General features: G+C 41.9%; 1 protein-coding gene across 1 annotated transcript in view; it reads left to right on the top strand.

Moving 5' to 3' along the window:
• LOC107299717 (3 beta-hydroxysteroid dehydrogenase type 7-like) overlaps positions 1-10,919 on the top strand; it is a gene marked incomplete at its 3' end in the record, with an annotated part of 67,545 nt that extends 56,626 nt beyond the window's left edge. The window contains exon 4 of the mRNA XM_015829060.1: positions 10,811-10,919. Within this exon, the coding sequence (XP_015684546.1) occupies positions 10,811-10,919 (109 nt within the window). The remainder of the gene's footprint in view (positions 1-10,810) is intronic.
• Between the last annotated feature and the right edge of the window lie 1,310 nt (positions 10,920-12,229).

The raw sequence follows: 12,229 nt of genomic DNA, 5'->3' as shown, positions 1-12,229 counted from the left end.
GGCAGGACTGGCCTAGGGATATTTTACTATTGGATTTTTAATTAATTTTTAACAACAAGAGAAGGCCTATTTAAATATATTTTTTAATTTGTTTTAATTTTGTATGTGGTATCAATTGTTCTGTTTTTAGTTGGCTGTAAGCCGCCCTGAGTCTACCAGGAGAAGGGCGGGATATAAATGCAATAAACTTGAACTTGAAACTTGATCAGAAAGGGCGAGGAAAGGTGGAGCAGCACAAATGAATCATCTGTAGTTTTTCTAAGCCCTCTGTTTGCAATTATTCTGAACCCAGAATACACTTCTTAGTTTAACACTAAGCTAAGAAAGGCAATCTTTGCTTCGGAATCCTGAATTAGAGCAACAGGAATTAGGCTACTTTCTATATCCTTGATGGCACTCTTACTTTTAAAGTCTATAGATAAATCTATCTGTCTGTCTATCAAAATGTTTAGCCCATTCAGTAACCAAAATTCCCTGGGTGGTTTATAATAAAATCTACCAAATGATACAATTTGAATATAAGCATATATACAATAAAATCAAATAAAATGATGGATGAAAACTAGGCCATCTAATTTTCAAAATCTAAAACAGTATAAATTAAAGTATAATTAAAGACGATTCAAAAAGCCTGAAAAATAGAAAAGTGCTGAGTTGCTCATGTGGATGCTGGAGTAATAGGCAAAGCGGGTACAAATCTTGTTAGAACCAGAGGTGATCCCATGAAATTGAATACTAGAAGAAAGGAGAAAGACAAAAGAAAGGTCTTTTTTCCCCCCACAATGTCTAATTCAACTTTGGATTAACTTAGCAACCACTGTCGTGATTCCGTGCCAGCCTGTGTTGGCTGCCTTGAGATGGGTGCCTTGAGCTGGGATGCTCAATTGGCTGCCTTGAGATGGGGTGCTGGCGATCAGTAAGGTTAGCTTCAATAGAATAGAATAGAATAGAATAGAATAGAATAGAATAGAATAGAATAGAATAGAATAGTGGAGTGGAGTGGAGTGGAGTGGAGTGGAGTGGAGTGGAGTGGAGTGGAGTGGAGTGGAGTAGAGTAGAGTAGAGTAGAGTAGAGTAGAGTAGAGTAGAGTAGAGTAGAGTAGAGTAGAGTAGAGTAGAGTAGAGTAGAGATTCGGAATAGAGTAGAGTAGAGTAGAGTAGAGTAGAGTAGAGTAGAGTAGAGTAGAGTTGGAAGGGACCTTGGAGGTCTTCTAGTCCAATCTCCTGCTCAGGCAGGAAACCCTATACCATTTCAGACAAATCTCTTCTTAAAAACTTCCAGTGTTGGAGCATGCACAACTTCTGGAGGCAAGTAGTTCCACTGATTAATTGTTCTAACTACCAGGGATTTTTTTTTAGTTCGAGGTTGCTTCTCTTCTTGATTAGTAAGGGGGGTAGATCAATTCATGAAATCAGGTAGATCAGTGATGGCGAACCTTTTAGAGACTGAGTGCCCAAACTGCAACCCAAAATCCACTTATGCATCGTCGAGTGCCGGGTGGGTGTGGCCCATTGGCTGGGTGTGGCCCATTGGGTGGGCATGGCCCATTGGGTGGGGGTGGCTGCGGTGGTAACGGCAGATTGGGTGGGACTAAAAAGTTCAATCAATCAATTCCAACTTTGCAAGATCTTTTTTTTCCCCGCGAGAAGTTGAAATTAACTGATTGATGGAACCTTTTTTTTTTTTTTTTGTACACATCGGCGGAGGCCTAAAGGGAAAAGGTTTTATAAAATCCAGCTGAAGGCCTAGGACTGGGGCGACGGTGCACGTGCCCACAGAGAGGGCTCTGAGTGCCGCCTCTGGCTCCCGTGCCATAGGTTCGCCACTACTGAGGTAGATCAAAGGCTCTTATGCCTTGATGGGGCTGCCCCTGAAGACCCTCTGCTGGGAGATTGATGGGCTTCCTTGTGCAATTGGTCGTCCATGGCTTTATAGCCTGAGAACTGATGGGATAGTTGCCTGTGACCACTATTCCCATCGATACTTTGAAATCTATAGGATTTGAGTGTAGATTTTCACTTGGATATATATAGGTAGTCCTCAACGTATGACCACAACTGAGCCCAAAATTTGCTAAGCAATACAGTTGCCAAGTGAGTTTTAACCCCATTTTATGACCTTTCTTCACTGCAGTTAGTAACAATGTTGTTAAGTGAATCTGGCTTCCCCATTGATTTTGCTTGTCAGTCAATGGGGAAGCCAGATTCACTTAATAACATTGTTATTAACTTAGCAACCACAGTGATTCACAAGAAAGGTCATAAAAGGAGATCACATGACCCCAGCCATCATGAATCAGTTGCCAAGCATCTGAATTTTGATCATGTGGTCATGGCAATGGTGCAATGGTTGTGTGAAAAACGGCAAGTCCCTTTTTTCAGTGCCATTAAACTTTCAAATGGTCACTAAATGAATTGTTGTAAGTCAAAGACTACCTGTACGCTTCATGAGAGCCAGTGTGGTACAATGGTTAAAGGAATAAGACTAGACACTAGGAGACCGTGAGTTCTAGTTCTGACTAGAGTTGGGGGACTTTGGGCCAGTCATTCTCTCTCAGCCCTGGGAAGGAGGCAATGGTGAGCCACTTCTGAAACCTTGCCAAGAAAACATCCAGGATCTTATCCAGGCAATCACCAGGAGTCAACACTGACTTGAAGGCACACCACACACACTGAATCCAAAGTAACAAAGCTGCCTATCATCCAGTTTTGGTCACCACGATGTAAAAAAGATGTTGAGACTCTAGAAAGAGTGCAGAGAAGAGCAACAAAGATGATTAGGGGACTGGAGGCTAAAACATATAAGGAATGGCTGCTGGAATTGGCTATGTCTAGTTTAACAAAGAGAAGGACGAGGGGGGACATGATAGCATTGTTCCAATATCTCAGGGGCTGCCACAAAGAAGAGGGAGTCAAGCTATTCTCCAAAGCGCCTGAAGGCAGGACAAGAAGCAATGGATGGAAACTAATCAAGGAGAGAAGCAACCTAGAACTAAGGAGAAACTTCCTGACAGTTAGAACAATTAATCAGTGGAACAACCTGCCTCCAGAAGCGGTGAATGCTCCAACACTGGAAGTTTTTAAGAAGAGACTGGATGGCCATTTGTCTGAAATGGTATAGGGTTTCCTGCCTGAGCAGGGGGTTGGACCAGATGACCTCCAAGGTCCCTTCCAACATCATCATCATCATCATCATCATCATCATCATCATCATCATCATCATCATCATCATCATTATTATTATTATAATGATAAAGTTGGAAGGGACTTTAGTTCTAGGTTGCTTAGTTCTAGGTTGCTTCTCTCTTTGGTTAGCTTCCACCCGTTATTATTATTGTTGTTGTTGTTGTTATTTATAGGATAGAATTGAGGTGATAGCCATCTGAAATGGACGCATGCTGCCAGGGGAATTATGGGAATTAATCCACTCGTCTTAAAGTTGCTGAGGTTGAGAAACTTCAGGTGAAGTGAACTTTAGATCACTTCAGGTGGGGATTTAGCTGAGCCAACTGGGAAAATCCAGTCAGTCACTGCCTTTCTCTGGTGCCACCTGTATTTTTGCTGTCTTGATAGTTGCACCCCAATTGATAGGACATTTTTAAGAGGCCGTATCTTCTCTATGGCAGCCATTTTGGAAATGCGCAGTCCTTTCTGGCAGCCATTTAAGAAGAGCCAACTTTCCATCTTCTCAAAATTCCAAAGCTCTTCAGATCTGCTCATCCTAGCAGACGCATGCCACTTTGTACATTCCCAAAATGTTATTTGAGATAAAAGCTTCCATCCCTGCTTTCTCCACAATTCATCAATTGTCCAAGTTGCGGAATCTTTTCGTATGGGAACCTTTGAGGCATAATCGTGCCCCCATTTTGAAATGGCCTAGCAGAGTAATTCTTACTTCCACATCTCTTCTAGCACTTGCTGGATGAAGAATATAATTCCATTTTTCTGATTCAGCTGCTTTTTTTAAAAAAAAAATAAATAAAGTTTTTGGTTTCCACCAAGACAAGGTTTGGGTTTTTAAAAAGGCCTTATACCTTAAGTTGATATTCATGCATGTGATGTTAGGCAAGAAAGGGGAGGAAACAATTCTCTTGAAATGATTCCACTTGCTTTTATTAAAATAACAACAACAACAACAACAACAATACGATGCTGCTGATGATGAATGATGATGATAGCATGAGATTTATTCCATATAGAATGGAATAAACAACCAGAATGGCTCATTGAACGTGACAGGAACGGAAAATGAGATGAAAGCTGTTGATGTTATTTGTGCAACAAATACAATCCACATTTCCAAGAACAAAGTATTTACATCGCTGGTTTACATGCCCTGGAAGAATGGAATGTACGGAACGGAATAATAGAATGGAATGGAGTAGAGTGGATTAGATTGGATTGTACTGGACTGGATTTGGACTAGACTAGAATGGAACAGAACAGAACAGAATTTATAGAATTTGGCAGCTGCAGCTGCCAAAAAGGCCAACACAGTGCTAGGCTGCATTAACAGAGGGATGGAATCAAGATCACGTGAAGTATTAATACCACTTTACAATGCCTTGGTAAGGCCACACTTGGAATACTGCATCCAGTTTTGGTCACCATGATGTAAAAAAGATGTTGAGACTCTAGAAAGAGTACAGAGAAGAGCAACAAAGATGATTAGGGGACTGGAGGCTATAAAGCATATAAGGAACGGTTGCTGGAATTGGGTATGTCTAGTTTAATGAAGAGAAGGACGAGGGGGGACATGATAGCAGTGTTCCAATATCTCAGGGGCTGCCACAAAGAAGAGGGAGTCAAGCTATTCTCCAAAGCGCCTGAAGGCAGGAGGAGAAGCAACGGATGGAAGCTAATCAAGGAGAGAAGCAACCTGTAATTAAGGAGAAACTTCCTGACAGTTAGAACAATTAACCAGTGGAACAACCTGCCTCCAGAAGCGGTGAATGCTCCAACACTGGAAGTTTTTAAGAAGAGAGTGGACGGCCATTTGTCTGAAATGGTATAGGGTTTCCTGCCTGAGCAGGGGGTTGGACTAGATGACCTCCAAGGTCCCTTCCAACTTTTTATTATTATTATTATTATTATTATTATTATTATTATTATTATTATTATTATTATTATTATTATTATTATTATTATTATTATTATTATTATTGAAGGGTCTCTTCTCCTTTTGTATTATCTTGATTGATTTTATTCTTAACACTCTCCTGCCCTCAAAGAAAGCATCTCGTCTCTCCATCTGGGGCCCCCCTGGCTGGAATGCCACAGGCTTCCGCCCTCGCCTTCTGTTGTGTGCCAATCCCCCCAAGGTCTTTGCTTATTTTTCTGGGCTTTTCAGAGCTCATTTGGATTGGCTCCAGAAGCCTAATGTGATGCTTCTGCTGGGCATTTGGGAGAAGCTTCAGAGGGCTTTTAAAAGAGACATTTTGCTTTTAAAGGTTGTGCCTAAAATGAGTCAGGAGCAAGAATAACAACACCCACATAGGAGGCGTCTTTATACTTTTGTTTGTATGATTAATGTCCCAGGGTGGATCAAACGAGCGAAGGATGATCCAAGAGGAGTTTTGTTGTCTTCCATTCAGACTTTTGCAGCAATAGTCTTGGAACCAACTAACAGGCTCAGTTGTCAGGATGACAAATGATTATTTTCCAAAGTAACAACCTGTTGGGAAGTAGAATTGAGCGGTCTTTAGAGGAGAAATGCTGGGCTGCTCTATTTATTATATTTTAAACATGCCCAGTTTCTTGTTTTCACAAGGACCCTGTGAGGTAGGATCATCATTCACTCAGGGTGAATTTCCATTTGGCTTTCCCTGAGTTTCTAGTTTGAAATCTCAGTAAATCCCTTCTTTGAATCCACTAGGATTATTGTCCATACAATTTAAGGAGCTTAGGTAGGAAAACAGTATTAAAATGTGGCCTTAGGCTCCCCTAAGACCCTCTCAGGAGGCCCCAAAATTGAAATTATTTTCCCACCTTTGTTGAAATATATAGGCAGCCCATGACTTACAACAGTTTGTTTACTTACCATTCAAAGTTACAGTGGCACTGAAAAAGGTGACTTATGACCGTTTTTTCACACTTTCGACCACTGCAGCATCCCCATGGTCATGTGATCAAAATTCAGGCACTTGGCAACTGACCTCACATTTATGACCGTTGCAGTGTCCCAGGGTCATCTGATCACCTTTTGCAACCACTTGAACACTGGGCACGAGCCAACAAAATGAAATTCAATGGTGAAAAAAGTAAAGTTCTACATTTAGGCAAGAAAAACCAAATGCACAGGTATAGTATAGGGGGTACCTTGCTCAATAGTAGTAACTGTGAGAGGGACCTCGGAGTCCTAGTGGACAATCACTTAAATATGAGCCAGCAGTGTGCTGCAGCTGCCAAAAAAGCCAACACAGTGCTAGGCTGCATTAACAGGGGGATAGAATCAAGATCACGTGAAGTGTTAATACCACTTTACAATGCCTTGGTAAGACCACACTTGGAATACTGCATCCAGTTTTGGTCACCACGATGTAAAAAAGATGTTGAGACTCTAGAAAGAGTGCAGAGAAGAGTAACAAAGATGATCAGGGGACTGGAGGCTAAAACATATAAGGAACGGTTGCTGGAATTGGGTATGTCTAGTTTAACGAAGAGAAGGACGAGGGGGGACATGATAGCAGTGTTCCAATATCTCAGGGGCTGCCACAAAGAAGAGGGAGTCAAGCTATTCTCCAAAGCACCTGAAGACAGGACAAGAAGCAACAGATGGAAACTAATCAAGGAGAGAAGCAACCTAGAACTAAGGAGAAACTTCTTGACAGTTAGAACAATTAACTAGTGGAACAACCTGCCTCCAGAAGCGGTGAATGCTCCAACACTGGAAGTCTTTAAGAAGAGACTGGACAGCCACTTGTCTGAAATGGTATAGGGTTTCTTGCCTGAGAAGGGGGTTGGACTAGATGACCTCCAAGGTCCCTTCCAACTTTATTATTATTATTATTATTATTATTATTATTATTATTATTATTATTATTATTATTATTATTATTATTATTATTATTAAACTGTGGCAAGACAGGCGGTAAAATGGGGCATAATTCACTTTATCTCGCTTAGCAACAGAAATGTTGGGCCTCGTTGTGATCATACGTTGAGGACTGCCTGTAATACAATATTAAAATCCCATCAAACAATCGGGAGAAATAGAAGTAGCAAAAAATGCATCATTTTCAATACGCCTGATATCTCTCTTGAATTGTTATGATTTATATTCAGGGAAGATCTGCTCAACAATGTTCTCAAGAATGAACAAATAAATGAATGAATGAATGCAGCATGTCAGCAATTTTGGGTTGAGATTTGACTTTTGGCATTGCACTTGATCTGAAAGCCTGCAAGTTTATATTTCAAAACGTCGAATGTTTTTGGACAAGACCAAGATCGTTTAAATAGCAAAGTCATTTAAAGAGAATAGTTTCTCACCCTGTAAAATTCTCCTTCTCTGGGTTAATCTATTATAAACAGAGACTTTCATTTGCAAGCCAGAAAAAGGAGAGCCCCTGGGATCCTCCAGTGCCTGACACCTGTCAGTCGCCTATTGTGTTTTATTTATTTATTTTTTATGAAAGGAAGCCCACCTAGAACTCAAATCACTTTGATTATTCTATCTTGTCTCCTTGACAAATTTGATTTTCATCTCAAATGCCTCCCCTTTCCCTTAGCAAATCTATAGATCAGTGTTTCTCAACATTGGCCATTTTAAGACGTGTGAACTTCAATTCCCAGAATTCCTGAGCTAGCATGCTGGCTGGGGAATTCTGGGAGTTGAAGTCCACACACAGTTTAAAGTTGCCAACACTGAGAAGCACTTCCAGAGAGACTAGAACAGTGATGGCGAACCTTTTAGAGACCGAGTGCCCAAAACCCGGGCCTGCCCCGCCACCCACTCTGCCCCCTGCCCACCCCGCTCCATCCCCGCGCCCCGCCCACCCACAGGGCCACCCACTGCCTCTACGGCCTGCCGCAGATCACCCAGGTGGCCCAGCAGCGCCATGGCAACCCCCGTCCGCCTGCACCCTGCAGCATCAACTGCGCGCAACGGGGTGTGACGGCGGAGTCTTGTCCCAGCTGCCATATCCTTGGCCGTGCTGCTCTGCACGGGCTGAGCTCGGGGGTGACTCTCCTCCGGGGGGGGCTGCTAGTGAAGGCTCTGAGTGCCGCCTCTGGCACGCGTGCCATGGGTTCACCACCACTGTGCTAGAAAATGAATGCTGTTGGCTGTCTTCTCATGAAATTCTGAACCAGCCCATTTCTCTAGCTGTGCCTTGCAAATCCAACTGGTGTAGCTGGTTTATGGTTCCACCATTCAGGCCCCCGTACCTGTTTCCTCCGACGCTGACAATTTGCTCATGACAACCCACTAATTAGTGCAGGATCCAATCTATTGTTGTATTACAGTGCTATACTTACATTGACTGAGACAGAATTGCTCTAACTTCTGAAGTGAGTCAAAGAGTGTGTTTTAAAATAGCCGAGAAACATACCATGACACACACACACAGAATTAGTAATTTGGAGAAGGAAAAAGACCTAAAAAAAGATAACTGAACCTAAAATGTAAACACTTCTTTCACATGAGATCTCTTATTCCCTGAAAGAGTGGGATCGTGGTTAAAAGGAGAATGGATCATAGGAATACGAAATAGCTTTTTTAAGTGGCTGGGCCATCTGACCATGTCCTGTTATTATCTCTACAGAGGCTTAGACTGGATCAGGTTCTCATTATGCTGCCAAGACAGCTGTTGTTTTCTGTAACCTGAGGGTGAATATAACCTCTAGGTCCCACACGTTTCCTAAGGGTTGTCTGGAAGTCCTAGCTTCAGGCTTCTTGTGGTTCACAAACTTGGGAAATGGGGTTTGCACAAATCCCTTCCAAATCCTTTTTTCTTTTTTCTTTTTTTTGGTTACCATTCACGCCTGGACTCTAGATATACACACAGCCCAGCAGATAGCTTGCACCCACAATCATGGCATGGGAGAATTCTCATGCTGACCTTGTTGTCATTCCAGGCAGACCTGGAAGCCTGTTTATTTTCCCAGGACTGCAACAGAGGGTGGGGTGTTGCATCCACTCCCAGCAATGGATTTGTTGAATTACAATAATATGCCTTTCTGCCAGCTGAATCATCACCCAAGCAATGTCTGATAACAGACAAATCTGCAGGAAATGGCTTGGTTTGCAAAGAAAGGCTACTTGAGCAAGGTCAAAAGTATCTTGGCTTTTACAAAATAACTTTGCCTTCCCCAGTTACTTCTTTCCAGGTTCTCTGCTGCAAAGAATGGAATAGAATGGAAGAATAGAATAGAATAGAATAGAATAGAATAGAATAGAATAGAATAGAATAGAATAGAATAGAATAGAATAGAATAGAATAGAATAGAATAGAATAGAATAGAATAGAATAGAATAGAATAGGAATGGAATGGAATGGAATGGAATGGAATGGAATGGAATGGAATAGAATAGAATAATAGAATAGAATAGGAATAGAATAGGAATAGAATAGAATAGAATAGAATAGAATAGAATAGAATAGATCAGATCTGGAAGGGACCTTGGAGGTCTTCTAGTCCAGTCATCTCAGACAAGTGATTGTCTTCTAGTCCAGTCATCTCAGACAAGTGATTGTCCAGCCTGCTCTTAAAAATCTCCAGTGATGGAACACCCACGATTTCTGGAGGCAAGCTGTTCCACTGGTTAATTGTCCTCACTGTCAGGAAGTTTCTCCTTAATTCCAGGTTGCTTCTCTCTTGGCTCAGTTTCCAACCATTGTTTCTCGTCCTGCCCTCTGGTGCTTTGGAGAATAACGTGACCCCCTCTTCTTTGTGGCAGCCCCTCAGTTACTGGAACACTGTTATCACGTCTCCCCTGTTTCTTCTTTTCTTTAGACTAGCCAAGCCCAAGTCCCGCAGCCGTTCTTCATATGTTTTAGTCTCCAGGCCTTTGATCGTTTTAGTTGCTCTTCTCCGAATTTTTTTTCCAAACTCTCAACGTCGTTTTTTGTGATATGGTGACCAAAATTGGCTGCAGTTTTCCAGGCGTGGTCTTACTAGGGTTTTATAAAACGGTACTAATACTTCGCGTGATCTTGATTTTTTGCCTCTGTTTATACCACTCAGGATTGTATTAGCTTTTTTGGTTGCTGCTGCACACTGCTGGCTCATAGTTAAGCGATCGTCCGCTAGGACTCCAAGGTCCCTCTCACAGTTAGCCTCTGGTTCCTGCAGGAAAACGAGCTGCAAAAACAATTGGTTCCTACTCAATTAAGGTGGAATAATGAACAATTACTAAAATAATGATTTGTCTGCATAATTACTAGAATAATGATGTGTCAGGAATAATGCATAATCACTGGGAAAATTCTGTGTCAGTAATATGTNGAAACGAACCTAATGTATTACAATGTGTATTTCAATGTGTAGTTCTTTGTTCCTGAAAGAAGGATAGTATAAAACTGAAGTCTGATCCCGCCCTCAGGGTTCAGAATTGCTTGTCTCTAATGCTTCTGAACCTGCACAATAAATCTCTCTGCTAAAAACCCTCTGGAATTCATAAAAGTCCTTTCGTTTTCCACAAGACAATAAAAACCTCACAAATTTCATTCCTTCTCTTTTTTCATTCCTGGCAGAACTGTTTCTTTCCTAGCAGGCGAGGGCCATGGTGGACTGCCATGTTTTGCATTGTTTCTCCTCTTCTTCCTCCTCTCCTCATCTTATCCCCTTTCCCCCTCTTTCCCTCTAGGAACCAAGAACGTAATTGAGGCCTGTGTCGCACAAGGAGTCCAGTATCTGATTTACACCAGTAGCATGGAGGTCGTAGGACCTAACACAAAAGGCCACCATTTCTACAGGTATGAGCTACTTTTTAAATAAATAAATAAATAAATAAATAAATAATGTCGCGCTCCATGAGGCGAAGAAAACCGGTGAGTTTTTCTACAATTTCTGCTGAATTTCCCTTGGGTTGGACTGGAAGACGACCAAGGCCTTTTTCAACCCTATTATTTTATGTTCTGATTTGGTCAGCTTTGGAGTTTCTTATTCTTTCGAGCCTTCTCCTACTGTTTTAGCTATAGAAGGGCCTAAACATGCATATTTTCTAAATAGAAGTGAACACCTAAAGAGTTAACTGAGTTTCAATGCTGGCTGTAGAATAACAGGGAGTTCCCCTGATTTAGGCCAGACCCGCATGTTTTGGCCCTGCTCAAGGGTTTCCCCCGGGTTCTCCTAGCAACGCCATGACAACAGGGATATAGTTACTAACAGTCACCATGGAGACAGATGGGGAAGGAGTCTTAATGGCATAACACTCTCTAGGGGTGTGGGCCAAGCTGTTGGTTCTGTCCTCCCTTTTAAAAAGTAGGAAAAGTTGACTGTTGTTCGTGTTTAGAAGCTTAGTCACCCCAAGGCTCGCAAATTTGAAAAGTTTTCACTGCAGGGTACAAGTGATCCTCAACTTACAACCATTTATTTGGTCACCATTCAGTTACAATGGCACTGAAAAGAGTGGCTTATGACCGTTTTTCACGCTTAATACCCGTTGCAGCATCCCCATGGTCATGTGATCAAAATTTGGACCACGTGGCAACTGGTTCAAATGTATGACTCAGGTGATTTACCTTTTGCGACATTCTGATAACCAAAGCCAATGGGGAATCCAGATTCACTTTACAACCAGGTTACTAACAGCTGCAGGGATTCACCTAACAGTTGTGGCAAGAAAGGTCGCTTAACCACTGTCTTGCTTAGCAACAGAAATTTTGGGTTCAACCGTGATCGTAAGTCAAGGACTACCTGTATCCTTGTACCTTTGATGGCTGCATATAGGAAAAACCTATTATTATTATTATTATTATTATTTGTGGCTTTTCTCGTGGCCAACGGGCTCACCACGAGAGGGTCCGGGCAGTCCCGCGCCGAACGGAGTGAGAACAAAGACACAGAGTCAAATTCTCCTCGGGATGAGTGAGCCCCGAGCTAGCTCGAGACAAACCTTTTATTGAGGTTTGTTAGGGGTGGGTTTCAAAAGTATCAGAAGGCAAGCATATGATCCTGATTTAACCACTCATAATTTGACACATTGGGTCGGATATACATATATGGCAAGTGTGTTTACAAGCATAGCTAAGTCTATATGTGCAAAGTAGTTTTTTCTATCATG

The sequence above is a fragment of the Protobothrops mucrosquamatus genome, unplaced genomic scaffold (assembly GCF_001527695.2).
Source record: "Protobothrops mucrosquamatus isolate PMUCROS unplaced genomic scaffold, P.Mucros_1.0 scaffold5341, whole genome shotgun sequence".
Lineage (NCBI taxonomy): Eukaryota > Metazoa > Chordata > Lepidosauria > Squamata > Viperidae > Protobothrops > Protobothrops mucrosquamatus.
The sequence above is the reverse complement of the archived record's forward strand: the minus strand, read 5'-3'. Positions and strand labels throughout refer to the sequence as shown.